At 37.1% G+C, this 22793-nt stretch overlaps 2 protein-coding genes and 1 long non-coding RNA gene across 9 annotated transcripts in view; 1 reads left to right on the plus strand and 2 right to left on the minus strand.

Moving 5' to 3' along the window:
* Positions 1-298: 298 nt before the first annotated feature.
* On the minus strand, positions 299-2426 carry LOC127495824 (uncharacterized). Of its 2 annotated transcripts, XR_007925190.1 has the most exons (3): positions 2179-2426; positions 1979-2077; positions 299-1859 (listed from the first exon to the last, which is right to left on the minus strand). XR_007925190.1 is itself a non-coding variant. In XM_051863161.1 (2 exons), exons 1-2 carry the CDS (start codon positions 2184-2186, stop codon positions 1024-1026), a joined length of 1044 nt encoding a protein of 347 aa, XP_051719121.1. In that variant the 5' UTR covers positions 2187-2366; the 3' UTR covers positions 299-1023. The 2 variants fall into 2 exon arrangements, 1 of the variants encoding a protein (XP_051719121.1); XM_051863161.1 differs by having other exon boundaries at positions 1979-2366.
* Positions 2427-8865: 6439 nt separating this feature from the next.
* LOC127496171 (uncharacterized) lies at positions 8866-9718 on the plus strand. The gene is made up of 3 exons (XR_007925253.1): positions 8866-9075; positions 9193-9287; positions 9391-9718. It is a non-coding gene; the product is annotated as an uncharacterized LOC127496171 (long non-coding RNA).
* Positions 9719-14505: 4787 nt separating this feature from the next.
* Positions 14506-22793, minus strand: part of LOC127496077 (uncharacterized) — a 485656-nt gene continuing 477368 nt past the window's right edge. For all 6 annotated transcript variants that reach the window (XM_051863678.1, XM_051863679.1, XM_051863681.1 and 3 more), the window contains 11 exons: positions 22316-22771; positions 20883-21338; positions 19083-19523; positions 18662-18919; positions 18326-18571; positions 17991-18236; positions 17359-17616; positions 16938-17243; positions 16539-16811; positions 16358-16441; positions 14506-15931 (listed from right to left, as the gene is read on the minus strand). In XM_051863678.1, the coding sequence (XP_051719638.1) occupies positions 15865-15931; positions 16358-16441; positions 16539-16811; positions 16938-17243; positions 17359-17616; positions 17991-18236; positions 18326-18571; positions 18662-18919; positions 19083-19523; positions 20883-21338; positions 22316-22771 (3091 nt within the window). In that variant the 3' untranslated portion in view covers positions 14506-15864. The remainder of the gene's footprint in view (positions 15932-16357; positions 16442-16538; positions 16812-16937; positions 17244-17358; positions 17617-17990; positions 18237-18325; positions 18572-18661; positions 18920-19082; positions 19524-20882; positions 21339-22315; positions 22772-22793) is intronic.

The following is a 22793-nucleotide window of genomic DNA, read 5'->3' on the forward strand; positions in this document are numbered from 1 at the left end:
TGCGAGCTGGCTTGACTGAAGTATTTGTGAGTTTTCGTGAGGATTTATAGTTTATGGACGGTTTTGATTTCGATAATTACATCTAGCAAAGGAAAAGCATCGATAAAAGAGATCTTTGAAAGCGAAACTAAAGTGATTATTGCCTCGGCCAGCGACGCAATGGGGAGGCCGCACAAGAGGAGAGGACTCTGCGTTTGGGATGTATAAACTGTATTACTGCATTTACAATGCTTATACTTATTTTTGATTGATTTATTATTATTTTAAAATGTGAAAGAACAGCAACCAATAGAGAATGAGGAGTTACGTCACGATGTTTTCACTCTGCGTTGCATTTCGGGAAGGCGCCGCCATGTTAGCAGGATACGCCATCCGATTTCCATCATCTAAATAATCAGAGTTTTGAAAATGTTTTGAAAGAATAGTAAAAACATTTATATTAATAAATAAAAAATGATGCATATACAACACAGTAAAAGTTAAGCAGACTTTTTTTTTTTTTTTTTTTTTTTTTTTAAACATTTTACAATTCTGCATGGACCAATATGGCATTCTTAAGTAAAAGAACAACAACAACAACAACAACAAAAAAAAACAAAGACAAATAAGGCAAGAACAAACCACAGTGGATTCAGCATGTAACAGACATCCATAAAAAAAAAACAAGATACAGAGTTATATTTTTATGATACAATAATTACAATGTATACATTCAAAACCAGGAAACATGAGTGCAGTCACTTTCCTTTTTCTGCTGCCCATCTCTTCCTTTCAGCCTCATAAAAGGAAGACTGACAGAACTCTCCCCAAGTCATCTCGTGCGTCATCCCCTCTGTCTGATACAGGGAAAACACTCTGGCAGGACAATAGACATTGTCACTTGTGACAGAACCTACAGAGGCGACCAGTGGGATGCTGCTCTATGGCCTTTCTCTTTTTCCGCTCCTCCATTACCTGTCTTGCCTCTGCAGAACACTGCTTTGGGGCCTGTAGCTCTCGATTAAAAAAAATGTTTCAGTAAAGTCAGCAAACGGCATTCGAGGATTGGTGAGGCCTTCTGCTGGATACATCTGGTATACCTTTGTAGAGCAGTAAAAGTACCTCACGTTCCCAGACGGATTTAAAAAAAAAAAAAAAAAAATGAATGGAGGCACCATCACCAAGGTAACGTGACTTTGGCTGGCCACAAGCAAGACCGTTCCATGTCCTCTTTGTGACAGGCTGCTGTTGCTGCTGCTTCTCCACAATCTCTTTCACCATTTGTTCAATCTCACACTTAGTTAGCGGGGACTCCTGGGGCTTATATCTGGGTGGGTACTTTTTACAGACTTTACAGCTGAGCCGGGAGGCCAGTATGTAGTACTGGCTGCTTGTACCAATAATGACATGGGGTCGTCCAACTCCTGATGAGACAACTTGAGGATTCGGACAGCTGTACAGACATGGCAGAGTGTAGTTGTTGCGGACTCTTTCCATAATGGTGTGCTCTGGCTTCCATATGAAGAACGGATGAAGTTGAAAGTATTTCGGTGATGGCAGCTCATAGACAGCATCAATAAGCTCAGGCTGAGATGGGTAACGCCACAAAGAGATCATGTTCATTGGATGTCTCACCGGTCCAGAGCCTGGCCACAGTCCCAAGGCTTCCATTTCTGTTTTCATCCAGATTCTCTGCTGTTGAGGGCAGTGCCATTGGCTCACATCCTGCTCATAGCTTGGCAGTGGTGGAACAGCATGCTTCTCCTCCAGCTGAGTTGAGGGGTACCCAGTAGAGGCTGCAGGGAGTCCCGAGAAAGACTGGCCCGCAGCTGCAGGGGGTCCTGAGGGAGGAGTAGAGGCTGCAGACTGTGCAGAGGTCACTGGGAGGAGGGTTGCAGGATGACATGGGTGACATTAGTCATAGATGAGCATTACATTTGTTAAATATGTTAAATCTGTTTTAAATTTGATTAAGTAAAATGTTACATTAAGGCCTTACACTGACAGAACACAGTTTCCTGCACTGGTCTCAAAGGCGATGTGTTCTTGCTTGTAGATAATTCAAGGAACTCTGGAGGTACTGGCAAAGGAACCCTCACTGGAGTGAAGGGAATTGGTGAAAAACAACAACACTGTTCAGAAACATGCATATCCTTACAGTAGAGTCGGCATGTGTACAGTACATGTCCATACACCAACCTGGCCATGGAGGTGCAGTGGCACTATATTCATCAGGCCGGTCTGGTTTTTAGAGTGTTGTTGGTGGTTTATGCCTCCCTAACACAGAAAAATGTAATGTCATTCTAATACCCTGTAGTACTGTCCCTAAGTAATTGTCTTAATAAGTAATGTAAATGCATGCAAACCCATAAAACACATGTCAAGACTCTTTAGAATGTTAGGGGTGTGGTATGTTAACGAAGGTATAATGCGTGTATGTCTTTTCAGCGCCCCTTGTGAAGTTCACTTAATTTTTAGAATTTAGTTTTAATTTTCCTTTAGCTGCATGCTTAATCTAACTCCAATGTCAAATGGTTATTACATTTAGATTGTTTCTAATCCTAACTATTGGTTATGTTTTATGGGAGAATGGGAGACTGCATGTGATGATGTTACAAACTTTACAGTACCTGTCAAAAGTTTGGAAACATTTCTAATTTGCTAATGTATTTGAAAGAAGTCTCATATGCTCACTAAGGCTGCATTGTGGGATATTAGGGGCCTCGGTCTGTGTGGAGGTTGTCGGTGCAGGTGCTGTAGGTGCAGAGCCTTTACCCTGTGAATGACTACAATCATAATTTATTTAAAGATTCTAGTTTGAAAATTCTAATAATGTTCAGATTTAATTGTTATAATGTAAAGTACAATTTTTACAGACAACAAATTCAATTAAATAGTATGCATACAATTCATGAAATGCACTCACCCTCGACACTGGTTTGTTTATCCCTTAAAAGTAGTTAGTGGAACAAAAGAATGGGGGATAAATCTGTCTGTAACAGAATAATCCCCAAAACTGATTTGGAAAATAACCTCTTTTAGATAAGACTGTGGATCCAGGGGCTGCAGACGATCCTAAAAAAATAAGCATTACAATTTGAATTGTTTCACTGAAGTATGTGCAACTTAATGTCATAAAGAACAAGACATGGCTACATATAACAAACATGACACTGAAAATGATTGTTGATTCACTTACTCGGCTGTGTGAGATATTTTGTTGGAGAAAGACTCAACATCATCCTCTCCAGTTCCTCATCCTCCTCCATTGCTATGAAATAAAACTAATGCACCAGAAGGCTTTAATGCATTAGGAGGCTTTTAATCAAATTTGCATGAATTTTATTAACTCACCTGGATGATCAGAGGCAGTACTTGAAAGAACCAGAGGCCTTGCAGTGGAAGATGATGGTGAAAGCAAAGGAGGAGGGTTTTCGGGCAGTTGGTTTTGCTGCTACTTTAAAAGATTCTGCTGCAAGTGATACATTTTACTTCCTGAAACACATTTCTGTCTCATTATAAAGGTAGCATATCAATCAGCCCTGGTATACCAAATTTTTATCCAAGTATCTTGTGCTCTTGTTCCAAATCCAGCAATATTGTCATGCTCTGGCAAGGCTGGCACAGGGTCTGGCCTTTGAGACAGATACTGTTTAAGAACCTCAATTTCCTTAAAGCTTCTTGAGTACTGAAGAAAGGAAATGAGGCTATCCTTGAAAGGACCCTCTGGGTTGAACTGCCCAGCCTCAACTTTACTGGACAGGTACAAAATGTAGCCAACATCATTCTCTAATAACCACCTTGCCCTTGTACTTGCCGAACTGAAGAATATGTTCTCCTAACACCTCTTGCTTGTCAGAGACATCCCTTCCTCTCTGTAACACAACAGAGCGGGCATTCATCTTGACCAGATCTTCTCTTTGAGGTGCTGACTTGTCCTGCAAAGAAGGGCTGTCTTTAATTCTTTTTGCCTCTTCAGAACTGTACATAAAAAAATATGTGTGTTTATGAAGGTGTAAAGAAGTCTTTTGTCAGGTTTTATGAAGTTTTTTATTTTATTTTGCATGTTCAGAGATTCAGTTTTTCTTTTTGTTGCCTCAGTGCAACGTTGTGCGATAAGGGGTGCTTTTCAAGGATGTTTTGGACAATACCTCACATTGGCAATAATGTGTGACAAGAAGGGAAGATGCAGGGTTCCTGTGTGTGCAGGAAAACCCAAAGTGATGTGCAAAAAAATGTAACGTACACCTCTTTTTCACAGCAGAGAAGAACAGCTTTTTGAAGTTTCGCACAGAGTGAAATCTCATTACATGAAGTACATTATATGACATGACACACCACATGATCCAAACCTATGCCTGTATCAAATCCAATATATCAATATGTTTTAAGTGTTGTTTTTTTTTCCTTTTTACTTGATTTCTTGACATTTTTGAAAAAGATTTGTGATTTTTTATTGCTCTCTGAGCATTGTCTTATAATAATTTTCTCTATGATTCTGTACTGTTGTTGCACAACATTGCCTCTAAGGCAACGAAAAAATATTTGAGTGGGTGCGTCAAAAAAAGTTTTATCAATAATATGTTCCCAAATGAACCCAGAAAATACAATGCAATACAATAAAATAAAATACTTCTGGTATTTTAAAGAACAAATGGAAATAAATTATATATATATATATAGGCAAATATTAAAAGTGCAATAGTATGTATATACCTATATGCATATGATTGTGTAAGGAATGTATTTGGCAAATGACATGCCCAGACCTCAAATACTGTTTTATAGCACAGTGAAGTCACTTTTTTTTTTTTTCCTCCATCCACCTCTGCTTCTCAGCCTCATAGAATGGAGACTGCTGAAAGTCTCTCCATGCCATTTCTGCACTCATTCCCTGAGCCTGATAAAGGGAAAACACTTTAGCAGGACAGTAAATGTATTTGCCTACCACTCCAGGGAATCCAGTGTGAATATGAGGACTGTCAGGTTGTTTCAGTGGCAGGTGGCAGAATCTACACAAACAACCAGTAGGATGCTCCAATGCTGACTTCCTTTTGCCTCTCTCCTCAATCACCCTCTTCCTCTCTGCCCCTCTGCTTAGAGGCCTCCAGTTCCCGCTGAAAAAAAAGGAGTCTCTGCAAAGTCAAAAGAAAAGAGTTCTTGCTCCTGTGGTGCTTGGCCAACAAACCATCAATAGCATTTCTCATTGGATCCGTCCATCTATTATGATCACATAAGACAGGTGGCCAGGTCTAACGGGTCCAGTGCGAGCAGCACAGGGAGAAGCAGCTACAGGCAGTGGTGATGTGCTTGGCAGTTCTAAAAGAGATTCACAAAATTACGAAATTAAGTATTTGTGTTTTGTGTGCATAGATGAGGCAGACAAATTACACAAATTGATGTCTGTATGAATAACATAATAACCTGCATCTAAAAGAAACTCCTCAGATGTTTGTTCCTTCACTGTCACAGCACTCGGAGTGGAAAACCAGTGAAAATGGCAGTCTGTGGGATGGCCTCTAGCTCTGCAGCAAGAGGGGTCTCAGCAGAAGAGGAATCCTCTAAGCATTCCTGAAATTGTAAAATGAGTGTAATATGCAAGTGAGATTTTTTTTTTTTTTTTTTTAAATCAAAAGTCTGTTAACAAGAAAGTTTAAAGGCTTACCTGAGATGGAAATGAGAACTCAAAGCCAGATGAAGACTCTTCTTGCATCTCCACATCTCCTAGGTCTGTCTTCCTGCTTTTGTGTTTGTCAAAGTCAAGAGTCTCCTGTGTCCCTGCTGGAGATGTGCAAGGCTGGATATTTGGGTTGCCCTGTCACTCTTATAGATGCCCTGTTTAACTCCATCATCAAAACAGGGTCAAACACTCCAGGTAAGACAACCTTATCTGGGCCCATAACCTGTTAACAGAGTACGCGCAAATAACACACAAACTTCTGTGTACTTTTTCCCAACATCCAGTCGCTCTGACTGGCACATTTTTATTAAACAGAATAAGCACGTGCAATCATTCAGTCATTAATTAGGTCACATGACATACACTTGACACTGTGATTGGATTGCCTGTCCCACAGAGAAAAACAAAGCTGGGAAAACAAATAAAATACAAATATAAATTAATTCAAATGAATACAAATGAGAGCATAATACTTATACATCTTAACAAAATCAGTTTAAATAGCATGAATCCAATTCATTAAGTGCACTCACCCTCACCACAGGTATGTTCAAACCTTAACAGTAGTTAGAACAAAAGAATGTTTTTTAGAACAGGCAAGAACACTGCCAAAACAACAAATAAGAGAAATAAAATTAGAAATGGAGGATAAGTCTGTATGTAACAGAATAAGCCTCCAAAACTGATGTGGAAAGTATCCTGTTGTAGATAAGACTGTGGATCTTTTATGAACTCAGCAGGTTGATCAGAGGCAGTATTGGAAGGAGCAGTTGATCTTGCAGTGGAAGCCGATGGTGAGGGCAATTTTGCTGCCTGGAACACACTTCTGTCTCATTATAAAGAAAGCATATCCATCTGCCCTGGTATCCCAAATTTTTTAAGTGTCTTGTGCTCTGATGGGCCTTTCCTGAAAGACATTTTGACTCTCCTGGGGAAAGAACTGTTTTCTTCATGATGCTGTTCTGAAATCAGAATGTATTCATTACCGTCTCAGCATTAGCATAAAGATACTTAATATAGTAAAATAAGACTTAACAAGTTAATACTTGTGATGAGTCAGAAGTGTATTGATCCATCTGCAGTTTATTAGAACAAAGGGCAGTACAGCAGAGACTAATCCAGTAAACAGGCAGAGGGTCAGGGCAGGCAGCAAGGAACATAAACAATCAACAGGCAAAGAGGCCGAGGCAGGCGGCAAGCAAGAAACAACGATAAACAGGCAATGGTCAGGCCAGGCAGCAGAAATCAGAACCCAGATAAACAGTCCAAGTCAACAACAGGTAAGCAGTACAGATATAAACGCTCAAAAACGACAACCGTGACTAATCAAGACTTCGCACAGAAGTGTAAGTTAGAGCGTCTTTTATAGGAGTCTGAGTGTGCGCGCGTGATTGACGGCAGGTGCAATGTAATCAGTCCCAGGTATGAGGGTTCATGGGAAATGGAGTTCAAATGAAGTCAATATTCGGGTGAGAGCTCCCTCTGGCGGTCCAGGAGATCTGGTGCGGGAGACTCGTTTGTAACAATACTAATATATAAAACAGATTTTTTAAAATTGCCATACTATTTCATTATATTACTTTTTTTAGATGAACAAATGCAGCTTTAGATGGCTATTTAACTGGCTATTTAACTGTATTAAGCACTTTTGCTTAATATATGTGTAAAAGCATATATATATATATATACACACAAATAAAAATAATAATATGAAATGTGGACAGATATGAGGGTGCAAATGACAAGACTGTTAGCTGATGTTATTTTGTGTTTTACTCTGCTTTTTTAAAGGGTTATTCTTAGATGAATGTATTTTTAACATAAATGGCACTTCAGCTGTGGTTACACTCTAAAAACTCCTGGGTTATTTCTTTAACCCATTTTCTGGGTTATTTGTGTTGGATTAAAATTATGGCTTATTTTTTCAGAGAGTAACCATTTTCTGGGTTATAGGGCTAATATTTTGACCCAATTCCTGGGTTGTTTAGGTTTCTGGGTTATTTTTCAAAGAGTAACCCATGTTCTGGGTTCACGCCCCTTCCCACCGCCCCCCGCCCCCCACTGTTCTGGAATTTTCTCACAACAGTCGTTTGAAATAACCGTCACTTGAGCTTCGCGCTCGATCCGCTTTGGCCTGGGCTTCTTCGGTGCAGCTTCGTCGCGTATTCAAGGTAAGCAAGTATTTTCAGTGTCAATGTAACGTAAACATTTCTGTGTCCATGTCCCCGTTGCTAGTTTACCACCATTTGCTGAAAAAATGACCATGGCTTACCGTGGTAATTCTGTGGTTAGCATGTAGCCGCCCGCGGATATCGCGACAACATCTAACTAGTTTAAAGTCCGTGTAAAGTCAAAATAAATATGTGTTTTGAGTTTGTCAGACTAAAGAAGAAAGTGTTATTAACCACCCAGCCAAATTTGAATGATTAAAAATAACGATATGTTCATGAAATTAGGTGTCAAAATGGTTGAAATGCTTTTTACACATCGTTGAGAAATACATGTATGACCTATTTAATGTGTTTAGAAGAAAATTACTGAATTCACTTTACACGGTCTTTAAATTTTATTTTTCATAAACTGCGCACTGTGTACTTATCTCATTGTTATAATACTGGTAATAATACGATATACAGTGCAGCTAGTGGCGACTTAATGCCGCGTTAAGGGGGTCGAACACCGGACGAGAAGCGCCGCGCTGCGCCGCGTCTAGGACAACTCGAGGTATCGCGTACTTTCTCAGTTTATGGCCAGCAATATTGTTATGTTTAAGGACATTATGGAATTAAGATAATGTCAGTACTATGTTATGATTGTACTGTATAATTAAATACAACCGTTGCTGAGTCTGCAGTCTGAACACTTTACCTCAGAGCGTCCGTTAACTGAATGAATTGAGAATATCACCTGAAAATCCAATAACATCAGCAATTTTCATTCAAGTAGCTGATTTCTGTAAATTAATGTAAAACTAAATTTAAATTGCAGCACATGGTGAAGTCTGTATATACATTAACGACGATTTGAGACAAATAAGTGTAAATTTAATATAAGACTATGTACATGGCGCTCTGTGGCGCTGCAGGATTTTGAACAAGGTCCTGAACCGTTGCTGGGCGCCGCCGGTGTGTGTACACTCATAGAGAATAATGTGTTTGAATTTTAAATACGCTTTAGCCGCGGCTAGAGCAACGAGGCAACACAATAGTTGAGTTATGTTAACCAGCTGCGCTGTGCTTATCATACTATATAGTGCTCTACTGGCTTAAGTAGTGAGAGTTAAAGAAGTGTGTCAGGTCTTCAAATTGTTGCTAACCTCTATTGCTATGTTTTCTCCAGGTCATTTTAAATGGACAGCTTTGTCGCTGATAAGCTAACTGAGTGGCGGCTGTCTAGGCTGATAGAGAATTTTAGAGGTGAGCGTTTTACTCTTAACTGCCCTCATACCATCTCTCTATACCTAAACATTTTTCTTTAATATGGCTTAAATGTGTCAGTGCAAGATTTTGTGACAGTCACAACTTCTTCGACAGTGGGGTTATGCAGAGCCAACTGGATCCGGGCTAATAGCTCCAAGGACATACTGGAACTCCTCACAGAGTACCCTCATCTCACCAGTCCGGGCATGGTATGGTTCCACTGGAACATATAGTAGTAATATCTTATTTACATTTTGTATCAAAGGAGCGGATATCACATTTTTTCCTTTGTTTCCTGTGGGTTTTTTTTAGATAGCGCAGGACTTTCAGGTGCTGCATGGTGAGGCTGCACCTAAATTATTTGAGACCTGGATCCCTGAATATGCTGAAAAGGTCCTGTACTTGGCCAAGCAGGACAATAAACTCCCTTCACTTTCTGTTGAGGACATGACACTGGGTAAGTTAAAACTGACCTTTTGTGTGTTCTATGGCAAGGGTCCTGTGATTCCTTTCCTTTTGGTCACATTTGTCTGTATGTTGAGACACAAATATCTGTTCATTTACATATTTCTATACAGTCATTTTATTTTCCACACACATACTGATACCTAGAATATTGTTAACCTACAGATGCCAAAGGGGAACTAGTGCTAACACTGCTACCCACCATGGTGCCACATGGGGCCGTCTACAGGGGTTGGGAAGAAGACTATCCGGCACTCCATTGAAGAGTCCCGGACAGCGTTCATACACCAAATGCCTGTAAGTACAATGGACCAGTTTCTCAGCACCACTCTGAGAGAGAATATTCTTAATTCTAACTATACTGTACAGGTGAAAGAAGGCAATCCAAGTGACATGTTTCATGTGAAAGCTAAAGGGTGAATCCTGATTTAAAAAAAACAACAACTCCAAGGTTCCTCGCAGTTGTATTTCAGTTTTGGGTGATGCAATCTAAGGTAGCTAGAAAGTGAAGTTAAAGATGTTAAGTTTTATTACTCTGAGTGGTTCTCAACCCACATTTTCTTGTACACATTCATGACCCACTCAAAATGAACACACCAATTAAGAACCACAGTTCATTTGGCTTCCTTGTACAGTTAGTATCAGCATTATAACGCAAACTGGTAGTCTATTATCTTGCTTACAATTCACCTTCTACACAATATTCACTTTCTTTTGTCTATCTGTCTGTCTCTGTCTGTTTTAGGTTGGAACAAATATGGTGGAATACCTCCTGCAATCGAAGCCATTCCCCTCTGTCCTGGTGCTGGGAGATCCCCAGCAATGTGCTTCTCAGGCATTTGTGATATTAGCTGGTCAGGCACTCCCTCAGAGCACACTGCTTGGGGCAGTTGACGTGTGCTTCAAGGCATTTTATGTTCTTGATATCAACTACCCCAAGCAGTGTGCTCCCGCATGGGAGTTTCTGCAGCGAGTTGTGTATCAGATTGAGAAATCTGAATCAAAACCTGTCAAATTTCTTAAGACTGCCTTGCTTAATTGCAGAACTGTTTAATTGTGTTAAGCTGCAGTAAATGACACAACCAATGTTTGAAGACTTTAAGCCTCAAGTTCAGTCCAGTGATTGAATGTTGTCAGATGTTTGAGAGAGAATGAGTTGTTTATTTTTCTATTTTTTCTAATGTTATTACAGTGTGACCTAAAACTGCAAGACCTAAGACCTACCAACTGCAGAACCGCAGAACCATACTTCATGACAGTCTGCAAAATTATTAATTAATAACAATTATAATAGTTCAGTTGTTGTCATTAATATTTTAATAATGAAAATATTTAAATATGATTAATTAAAATGAAACCACCCAACAATATTTTGAACATGTTTTACACACTTCATATATATCAACATTTTGTATTTTGATACATTCTTTAAATTAACTTTGCTAAAGAAGAATGTACAACTTACAGTTTAAATTAAATTTACTATGCACAGGAACACAGAGAGTGTTATGTTAACAATTATAGTACAATTATTTATAATCGTTTTTCATATAGATACACTTGACAAAAAAATAAAAAACATATGGTGCACAAAAATAAGACTAATTCTGTAAGAACTGTCTTTGAGTAGGATGTGTATAATAATTATTTAAAATGACAAAAATATTTAAAATAATATTAATAATTAAATTATTAATAAACAAATATAGGGTTTTGTTATATTTCTTACTTCTTTTTAATGTAGTCCCTAAAATATTATAAACATTAAAACAATAAGACAAATTTGAGTCAGTTTTCTTTGTGTAGGTGTCTAAAAATGTAACTGTTATTAATAAACAATTATGTATGGGGACATTGCCATTGGTAATTAATGTTTTACATATTGAAATATTTATATTTAAAATGAAAACACCATACAACATTCTGATGTTTTAATCCTGTTTTTGTATATTTTTATTGTATTCTATATTGCATATTTTACCTTTTTAAACAGGCGTTGTCAACATTTAGTATTCTGATATACTTTCACATGTAAAATTAATTGTTAAAGGAGAATGTGAAATGCAAAGTTTGTCTAATTGAAAAGAACTACAACGAACATATAGTGTTATAGCAAGTACTGAAAACACTGCAAATAAGTACAACATTTTTAAAACATACAAGCAAGATAAAAAAACATATTTACAAATACACAAGATAAATCCAGAATAAGTCCAAAATTGCAAAAGAGAGAGAGAGAAAGAGGGCATGGAACAAACAGAATGATTTTCATGGCCAACAGAATTATAATGTTTGTGAACGAATTTATTATTATATAAGCTATTACAAATCTACTCATTATTATATGAACTAGTTCTACTAATGAACAGCCGATCAGAAATGCCCTACACATGCACAGACCTTAAAGTTATTTTTTCTTTTCAGCAATCCACTTCTGTCTCTCAGCCTCTCTCAGATTGGGGACTGCTGAAACTCTGTCCATGTCATCTGTGCATTCATTCCCTGCGCCTGATACAGGCAGAGCACTTTAGCTGGACAGTAAATGTATTTGCCTGCCACTCCAGGGAAACCAGTGTGGATGTGAGGGCAACTCACATTGGGTCCCTGTTTTAGTGGCTGGTGGCAAAACCTGCACAGACGCCCAGAAGAATGCTCCTCTAATGATTTCCCTTTGCCTCTCTCCTCAATCACCCTCTTCCTCTCTGCCTCCCTCTGCTTAGAGGCCTCCAGTTCCCGCTGAAAGAAGGGAGTGTCTGCAAAATCTTCAAATGGCATCCTGGGGTTGGTCAGGCCCTCTGTGGAGAATATGCCTCAAAGACCTTATTGGAGCTGTAGAAGTATTTCACATCACCAGCCTGATAAAAGAAATGCATTTAAAATGCATCTTAAATATAATTTAAGATCCTCAATTTCCTTAAAGCTTCTTGAGTACTCAAGAAAGGAAATGAAGGAAATGACCTGTCCGATATGGCTGATGCTTTACCTCATCGGACAGGTTCAAAGCATAGCCGACATCATTCTCTAATAACCACCTTAAAGACTTGCCCTTGTACTTGCCAAACTGAAGAATGTATTCTCTTAACACCTCTTGCTTGTCAGAGACATCCCCTCCTCTCTGTAACACAACAGAACAGGCATTCATCTTGACCAGATCTTCTCTTTGAGGTGCTGACTTGTCCAGTGAAGGGTTGTCTTTAAATCTTTTTGCCTCTTCTGAAGGTCCTGGCGTAAATGGCCTAATGGGTCTTTCCTGAAAGACACTTTGACTCTCCCTGGAAAAAAGACAGTTTTCTTCATGCTGATGATCGGAAATTATGACCACATTAAAATACTTACTGAAATGAAGTTAGTATATAGTAGTATATAGTATAAATTAGTATAAAATTAGTATATAGTATATTACAATTAAAACATTAGTAAGATTTTTTTTTTAAACAAATAATACTTCTATTCATCAGGGACACATTAAATTAACCAAAAGCAACAAACATAAGAGATTTATAAGATATTTATGGTGTTATAAACTTTACAGTACTTGTCAAAAGTTTAGAAACATTATAATTTTTTAATGTTTTTTGAAATAAGTCTCTTATGCTCACCAAGGCTGCATTTATTTAATCAAAACATTTTATAAAAGTTTAATGAACAAGCATTTAGCTATACCTTAAGATACTCCAATAAATTATAACTCTATTTTCTATCAAGTTTGGTTTACTGTAATTTTATCAATTTAATTTTGCAAACAGACTCATATTTGTTTTTATTTACATATTAAACTTCAAAGACCATTCAAAACAATAAACACGATTATATTACGATGATGACGATGATGGTAATAATAATAATAATAATAACTAATTATTTCCCAAAAATAGTAAAGAATTAACCCTCATGTACTGTTGTGGGTCAATTTGACCCGTTTTGATTTTTGAGTTGTTTGAAACATCGGTTAACCTATGTTTTTTTTTTCAGTGAAATTTTGTGACTTTTTCGCATTTAGGGTCATGAACATGCATGCAAAGTTTCAACACTCTGATGTGTTTTGACATATACACACAAAATTACGTTTGGTTACGTTTGTGATGTTTGCGGGTCAGTTTGACATATAGACAGCCATTCAAAAGCAACTACAGACACAAAATACAAACCATTTCTGTGTTGTTTGTCAGAACTCCTCTAGTACTGAAGTGCCAGTGTCTTACTGAGTTTAACAACTTTTTATTTTCAAAGTTTGTGAAAATATAAAGTTGTTTTACCTGTTAACGTTCTGTTCCACTTTTGAGCATAGATATGAAAATGACTTTTCCAACTTAAATTGTTGAAAATCTTGAAAACTTCAGAGCACAGATTTAAGTTTGGTATCTTTTTAAAGAGGACACTGCACAGATTATTGTAGAAGTAAAAAAAAAAGTTGTAAAAAAAAATATAGAAGTTTGTTTATGAAAATTTAAAATATATAAAATCTATTTTTTAAATATTTTTATATAAAATATATATTTTACAAAACAAGTTCAACTCTAAAACTTTATGAAAATCAAAACTAAATACTATCTGAACAAGTTTTGTGCCAAATTTTAGGTTGATATCTCAAAAAAAGAACTTCAGTAAGATTTTTTGCGCGCAGTACCAAACTTTTTCATTAGATGACATTCATATTCCACTTTTGACCATATAAGCACTCGTCAATTTCCATATATGGTTTGAGTGATCTGAACCATATTTTTCCATACTTTTCAAAATATTTATGAAGTATACTAGAAGAAGTTTGTGCAGTAATGTTAATATTTAATGTGAATTCAATCCCTAAAACACATATAAAAAACACATGGAAAGAATCAGAGTGTGTTATAGTTTGGCACCACATCACAAATGAAGAATCTATCGCTATTTATCTATTGCTCTGTCATTTCTTTTGAAAATTAGTCACCAAATATGAAAAATAGAGACAGAAAAATACAAATATTTTTATAAATCATAAATTCATTTATTCATTATTTGTAATGTGTGAAAAGGATTGATAAAAGTTCATAATTTGTACATGATTGTATGGGGTTTTTTTTAGTGTGATTTTTGGGGAATTGTATTGAATCCAGTTAGGGTCAATTTGACCTGGACCATACAGGCAGTCGCCAGAAATCGAACAGTGCATAAGGGTTAATCTTACCTGCTAGTTAAGCGCTATCTTAGAGAATGAATGGGAAAAGTTAAGGGAAGTTAAGCTTAACCATTTTCCCGCACATAGACAAATTCTACTGCTTGTGTTCATGTAATCATCTTAATAAATACATCTACAACATATTATTATTATTATTATTTTTTTACTTTTAAGTATTGAGGCGACTAAGCAGATAAGCAGGTTGGTTCCAGTGTTCAGTGTTCTGACAGTCAATCTTGTCCTTTTAACTTTTCTATCAGGCCAAGGACAGGAATACATAAGAACACAGGACCAAAGTATTAGTACAACATCAGCAGAGTTTACTGAACAATCTTTTAGTTGTGTCTTTCCCAGTGCTCAGTGTAACTTACTCTGACCAGCACTAATTCAACAAAACAAGGTCAACGGAAAATTACTAATTAACAACATGTAATGAAAACCTTAAAATGGAGACCTCGTCTTATCTTTATTTATGAAGACAACACAAGATTAGATTAAAGAGTAACAAGGTTAAAAGTATTAAGTAAATGAACATTGAATAATAATGAACAAATATACATGTAGAGATATCAAGATAAAGATATGATAAAACAAATGTACAATTAAGTACAACATTTTTGCTCAGATTGGGTCTAACTATACATTTTACTGCAAACTCACAACTTCCGTACAGCTCAAATAAGTGTATTAAAACAGACTGGATTGGAGATTGGAGTTCATTTACATCACATTTACATTTATTCATATAGCAGACTCTTGTATAAGAATACATGTGGAAGACAAAAGAGAAAATACAGGCTAGAGCACAGAGACGAGACCTCAGTCTCTTGAACTTGATGTGAGCAGAGAGCGACTCACCAGTTCAGACAGATAAATACCCAGTACTACATAAAAAAATAAAGTAAAAAAAAAATCTTTGTAGCCTAATATGTATATTAAGGTAATATATACATTACCACAATGTTGCAATATTTGAAACATTTCAACAAAATCATTCTGCTTCAGATGAACCAGATTACATTAAATACACGAAGAAACTCCTTTAAAAATAATCATAAAAATGCTTTGCTTTGCAAAGTGATTGTCAGTTTTTTTATCATGAATTAAGCCATTTACAACTTCTTAATGATGAATCATAAGGTTACAGTCCAGGATCTTATTACAAATCACCATATTTCAAATCGCTTGTCTCCGATGAACTTCTTTCTGTCTCTGACTTTGTTTCCAAACAGTCTGAAAACACAAAATTGACCACAATATAAAGTCATCTGATGTGAGAAAAGTCAACTTAAGTTAAAGTATTCATCAAAAAGTATATCATTAAAGTATATTTGGCTAAGCTGTGCACAAAATATCTATTTTAAAATGAACCACTTACATTTATGTATGACAAGTAATTTTAAATATGCATTTTCAAAAATACAGACTTAATCGAATTTATGAATGCTTAAAAAAATGCTTATCATGTGTCCCTTTTATTGTAAGTAAACAATTAATTCAATCAGATTACAGAAAACAGATATGACTTTATAACAGAGAAATCAAATGATTTATGTCCTGTTTAGTTAAATCACTAAAACGACTGTTTTATTAATAAATGATGTGGGCTCATAGAGGGTTAATAAACCTACAGTAATAAAACAGCGATCACACACTCACCGTACAGTCTGAATATTGCTGTGAGTGGAGACGACACTGTGGATTCTCTCTGCTGATTCATCTGTGACATTATTGTGACTCAGGCTATAAGAAGAAATGAGACAGAAACAATAAAATGACAGAAATAAACATAAGTTTGAATAAAGAGTTTCTCTATTCCTGCCGTGTTTCTGTAACTCACTCCAAAGTCTGAGTTTTGTGCAGATGCGGCAGCAGTGGCTTCATGCAGTCGTCAGTGAGTTTACAGTGACTGAGATCCAGTTCTTTCAGCCCTTCAGAATATTCCAGAAACAGCGCCAGCTGTTCACAAGCGCTCTGGTCCATCTGAGTGTGACTGAGGTCCATCTCTCCTCCCAAAGCCTGTGAAAGAGCCTCAGTCCTCCTCAAAGAGCCTCTCTGAGATCCACCTTTACTAATACAAGCCAGAAACTGCAGCAGCAGAGCTTTACTACAGCTGATGGGAGGAAGAAGAACACAACGACAAACATGAATGTGAGAATAATATACAGGGATTTTATATGGAGATAAATGAACACATGATGTCATATCAGTAATGAAACGGATCTGTCAGGTTTCTTACCTCAGCTGGACTTGAGGCAGGATTGGCCAAAGTTGTTTCAGGGCCGTATCAGAGATCTCACAGTCCTGTAAAATCAGCTTCACAACACTCTGGGTTTTCTGAAGCACAGATGAGATTATTCTACAGTCTTTATTTGTAAGTTTCAAATGTTCTTGATTTTTCTGTGTGTCTGTTAAATCCAGAGCAGAGCAGCAGGAGAAGTCCAGTCTGTTGTGAAGAGCAGAGAGCAGAGCAGCTGCTGCCTCCTGCTGGAGATCAGAGGAACTGCAGCAATGAATCAGCTTCAGCAGCAGCAGCCTGTCAACACTAACACACACAAATAATGTTAACAAAGAGATTATTGAGCAAAACAACAGCAATATCTATCTAGTTTAAGTCTATTAACACATATAGTTATGTCAGTGCAGTTAAATCAGTAAACCTGAGTTGTGTGACTCTGCTGAGCAAAGGCAGAAAGCTCTCCAGCTCCTCCTCTGGTATGGAGGTCCAGAGCAGACTGAGTTTGACAGTGTTGCAGTGCTCTAGAGTGAAGCGCAGGGCAGCGCAGTGAACAGAGTCCAACACTCTGCCGTTCAGGTTGATGTCATTTCCTGCTGAACTCATCAGACTGGACACATACTGAGGAAAACGAGTCTCATAAATCTCCATAATGATGGACAGAGTAAAGCTGGGGCTCAACCTGTGGAGAATAAGATCACTCAATAAAATCTGCTTTAATCACAGGCACTCAATGAATACAAATCCCCAAACTGACAAGAAAACTACAATCTGACAACTGTTGTAGTTCTTGTATCAACTTCTGTTTTTTAAGCACGAAATGGTTTTAAAACTCAGTTGAGGCATGACTGTGTAATTTATGCTGAAAAATATAACAGGAAAGTATCTTCAGGAATTAACAACAGACATTATTTTACTCATAAATCAAGTAAAAAAGGGTTTTAAAGCATTTCAGAGGAAACTCATGACTCGAAAACAGCAATATTTTTTTCTTCTAGGTTTTACAGCCAACAGTTTTGCAAACTGAACCGCTCTATCCTTGAGAGATTCTTTTACCTTTTTAACTGGATTCTGTCAAACACCAGCAGAAGTTCTCTGATGTTTTCACAAGTGATTTTGCTCTTTCTAAAGTCCAACTTCAGATTCAGAGCTTGATGTTGCAGCAGGTAATGAATCACTTCCCAGGTCAGTGAGCAGGAAGTCAGATCTTTAGACACCTTCTTCAGGAAAGAGCGTGTTAGTTCATCATCCTGTGCTTCATACACCAGTGAAACCAGCTGCTGAAGAGTCTCTTTAGAGAACCTGAACAGACACAGACAGCACAGCACTCGTCAGTTTGTGAAACAGGTTGATTTACTCACAAAAATGGACCAGCTGAACTGAACACAGACCTGATAGTCAGAGGTTCCTGGAGACCCAACAGAGCCGTGAGAGACAGAGCCTCTGATTTACACTCAGTGAGATCCAAACACTGAACAGACAACAGTCTCAGGAGAGACGTCAAGCTGCTCAGGTTATGAGAGAGATTTTGATTTGAGACTTTTGTGAGCAGTGAAAACACCTCTGTAGTCAGTGGAAAAGGACCTTTCAATGACCTCAGCGCTCTGAACATCTTCACTAACAGTTTGTCTTCCACACTGTCAAAGATAAAATCAGAGATCATGAGAAACATTCATTAGCTCATTTAAGGATGATTTAAATGGAAATGTAGATAATGAATGTCAAACCTCAATTTCTGCAGGTGTGTGATGTGTTTGAAGAGCAGTTTGAGTCCTCTGAGAGAGATGACGCTTGTGTTTAGAGTCAGGTTTAGTTTTGAGGGTGAACGGCCCAGAACTCTCCCCACAGATCTGCAGGTGCTGCTGGGTAATCTTCCACTTAGAGTGATGGTGAAGTCTAAAGCCTGGAGCAGAAGATTCACCTGATCTACCTTCACTCTGGGTCCAAACACTTTACATAGTGAAGGGATGAACCGCTCAGCATTCCTACAGGACAAGGATTTAATGAATGAAAATGGTTAAAAATATATATAAAATGATTCTGTCATGGTAATATTCAAGCATACTGACTTCTGTTTACAGTAAGTGGTTGAAAAAGCATATATTTTACATCAAATAAAAAGGTATTTAAAAAGTATTTAACACATACCTGAGCTGTGAGATGTAGGGCAGACACTGGAGGAATCCCCTCACTTCACTCTCTTCATCTGTCCAGTCTCTCAGCTCTACTGGTTTCTTCTCTGTTTGGAGTTTCAGCACTTCTAGGAGGATAGAACTCTTTCTCTCTGAGAGCTTTATTCTCCAGACTGCAGGAGCTGACTGATAAATTGGCTGTAATGCTGGAAGGACACTCCTGCCTGTTTGAGTCTCATAGTCCTTCACATGTGAGTACAGATCCAGCAAGAAATCACACTGACACTCAGTACCATAATAATTCTCCTCACAGGGGAAAGATGTGTAGCTGCACACAGATGTTAATAATTCAGTGTAATTTTCTTCTGTATTTGCATCAAACTCTGATGCTGAAACAAACAGATTCCGCAGAAACTTTACAGCAGCTTCTCTCTCCATGTAGAAAATGTCACAAAATCTGTGGAGATACACACATAATTATCACTTTATTGTCCAGTGTAATAGAATGTAAAATATATATCTAAAAAAAGTGACTCATTGAATTATTAATTAATATAAAAACATATATTAACATAAGCTGGATTGATTTTTTTCACAGTTCAGTTTTAACTTCATTTAGTTTATATTTCAGTTGTAGTATCTGGTTGAGTATAGAGTGATGTGTTATGAATATAATCCTAAACTAAATATTTAGTAAATTAAGTATTTTTGCATAACTTCTGGAATCTAAACAAAATAAAAAACTAAGTACTATTTAAATAATAAATTAATTTCAAAACACATAACTGGTAGTCTGGCACATATTCAGTTGATATGAAGGTAAACCTGTGTCAGACAGACAGTTTCTACACTGTGTTTGTTTTCTGACAGAAACACTTAATCTAGATCCATTAAAGTCAAGGGCTGTTTTGTTCTGTGTGTTATGTCACATCAGTAATCACATTTACATGTACTTTAAACATCCTATTTCAGTTGGGCTACAACAATTATTAGTCTTTTATAATGTTATGTAAATTTTTTTAGTCCAGTTGAAATTGTACCGGTTTGGTGTTTATGAGGATGGATTAACAGTCAACAGATAATGTGATTGTATCTTGGCTTCATCCAGCATGTTAATCAGACTTCAATTGGCCTCATCATTGTGCACTAACAGTGAAAGTCAAGGGTAATGTGTGATGATCTTTAATCCTGCAAATATTTGATTATGTATTGTGTGATGTATATTTGGACAGAGAGATGAAGATTGAAGCTCGACTATTCAAAAACCTCATTATAGCTTGATTATAACTGCATATTATAAACATACTGTGTGCTGCATGAAGCTGCTATAATAGAAATACATGAACAAAATCAATCTCTACAGAGACTGACTTAACAAGAGTGAGAGAAGGATTTGAACATCAGATCTACTTACAACACGACTGTCAGCGGCCAGCTGCATAAACACATCTGCTAAATTAAGACTGTGTCATAAGAACTAGTCTACACAATTAGCAATTAGTTAGGGCTAATCAGTCTTACTTTACAGATTCAAATTACACCAATCTACCTTTTTATGTAACTGAACATTTATGATGATTGGTCTTAAAGAAAAAAAAAATGAAAAGACTAACTTGTAAGACTAGTCTGAGAAGTTTATGCAACCGGCCGCTGTGATGTTGACAAAACCACACTTCAATTCAGTGTTTTCAATTCTGGTTCATGTTCACATATTTTATATTCTCTACCGAACATATACATTAATTTCATTAATTTTATTGTGAGCATTGAATACAATAATCAAGCATGGCTGGTCTGCTCCACATAAAACTCTGACCTGAGCTGTGAGATGTAGGGCAGACACTGGAGGAATCCCCTCACTTCACTCTCTTCATCTGTCCAGTCTCTCAGATCTACTGGTTTCTTCTCTGTTTGGAGTTTCAGCACTTCTAGGAGGATGGAGCTCTTTCTCTCTGAGAGATCTATGATCCAGACTGCAGGAGATGACTGATAAATTGGCTGTAATGCTGGAAGGACACTCCTGCCTGTTTGAGTCTCATAGTCCTTCACCCGTGAACACAGATCCAGCAGGAAATCACAGTGTTCATCCTGATGCTCATTATAAAGCCAATCATCGTCATAACAGACAAATGATCTGTAGCTGCACACAGATGCTAACAGCTCAATGAAATTCTCTCCTGTAGTTGTAACACACTTTGAAGCTGCAACAGTCAGATTCAGCAGAAACTGGACAGATTTCTCCATCTCAAACTCAAACTCATTTTCATGAATTCTGTGGAGACACAAAATGAGAAAGTTAATGTCCAGAGCTGGATAAAATGAAATACTGTAAGTGATCCATCATATAAATGAGCAGAGTCTTTTCTACTGTTTCTTATGGATGAATAAAATGTTTATCGGTCTTTCAAATACAACTATAAAATGAATATATATTTTAAGAATTAGGCTTTTCTGGGAATTTTGTGTGTCTCTGGTCTCTAAAAATTAAACTGACATTTAATAAAATGTGAAAAAATAATCAAATAATGTAATTCATTTCTTTGAGACATTCTTTCAAAATGATTTAAGCCATTGAATCAGTTGATATGAAGGTAAACCTGTGTCAGACAGACAGTTTCTACACTGTGTTTGTTTTCTGATTGGACAGTAAACACTTAATCTAGAGCTCCATTAAAGTCAAGTGCAGTTGTTTCCTGTATATGATCACATGAGTAATCACATTTACATGCACTTTACATGTTTGATTTCAGTCGGACTAAAACTATTATTCATCTTTTCAAATGTCACGTAAATGCCTTAGTCTGAATAAAATTGCACAAGTCTGGTTTTTCTAAAGACAAACTAACAAACCTAGATAATTTGACAGTAGTTTTTCTTCACTGTATATACTGGGAGTCTGGGACAGAGATCGTAGCTCGACTAAGCAAAAACCCACTGTAGCTCAATTATAACTGAACATGTAAACATACTGTGAGCTGTATGAAGCTGCTACAATAGAAATATGAACACAATCAATCTCTACACTGTAAAAACAAACTGATTGAATGAGGGTGAGAGTAGGATTCCAACAACAGATCTGCTTACAACATACAACACTATACTGATATTGACAAAACTACATGTCAAAATAGTTTCTTTTTGTGATGATATGCAATTCAATTCTGATTCATGTTCATATACATAAGTTAATTACATTTAAGTTAATTACATTAATTCTATTATACGGTCTTTTTCCCACCAGGGTCTCACCTGAGCTGTGAGATGTAGGGCAGACACTGGAGGAATCCCCTCACTTCACTCTCTTCATCTGTCCAGTCTCTCAGCTCTACTGGTTTCTTCTCTGTTTGGAGTTTCAGCACTTCTAGGAGGATGGAGCTCTTTCTCTCTGAGAGATCTATGATCCAGACTGCAGGAGCTGACTGATAAATTGGCTGTAATGCTGGAAGGACACTCCTGCCTGTTTGAGTCTCATAGTCCTTCACCCGTGAACACAGATCCAGCAGGAAATCACAGTGTTCATCTTGAAAATCATTATAAAGCCAATCATCGTCATAACAGACAAATGATCTGTAGCTGCACACAGATGCTAACAGCTCAATGAAATTCTCTCCTGTAGTTGTAACACACTTTGAAGCTGCAACAGTCAGATTCAGCAGAAACTGGACAGATTTCTCCATCTCAAACTCAAACTCATTTTCATGAATTCTGTGGAGACACAAAATGAGAA

This window comes from Ctenopharyngodon idella, chromosome 15 (assembly GCF_019924925.1).
Source record: "Ctenopharyngodon idella isolate HZGC_01 chromosome 15, HZGC01, whole genome shotgun sequence".
Taxonomy (NCBI): domain Eukaryota; kingdom Metazoa; phylum Chordata; class Actinopteri; order Cypriniformes; family Xenocyprididae; genus Ctenopharyngodon; species Ctenopharyngodon idella.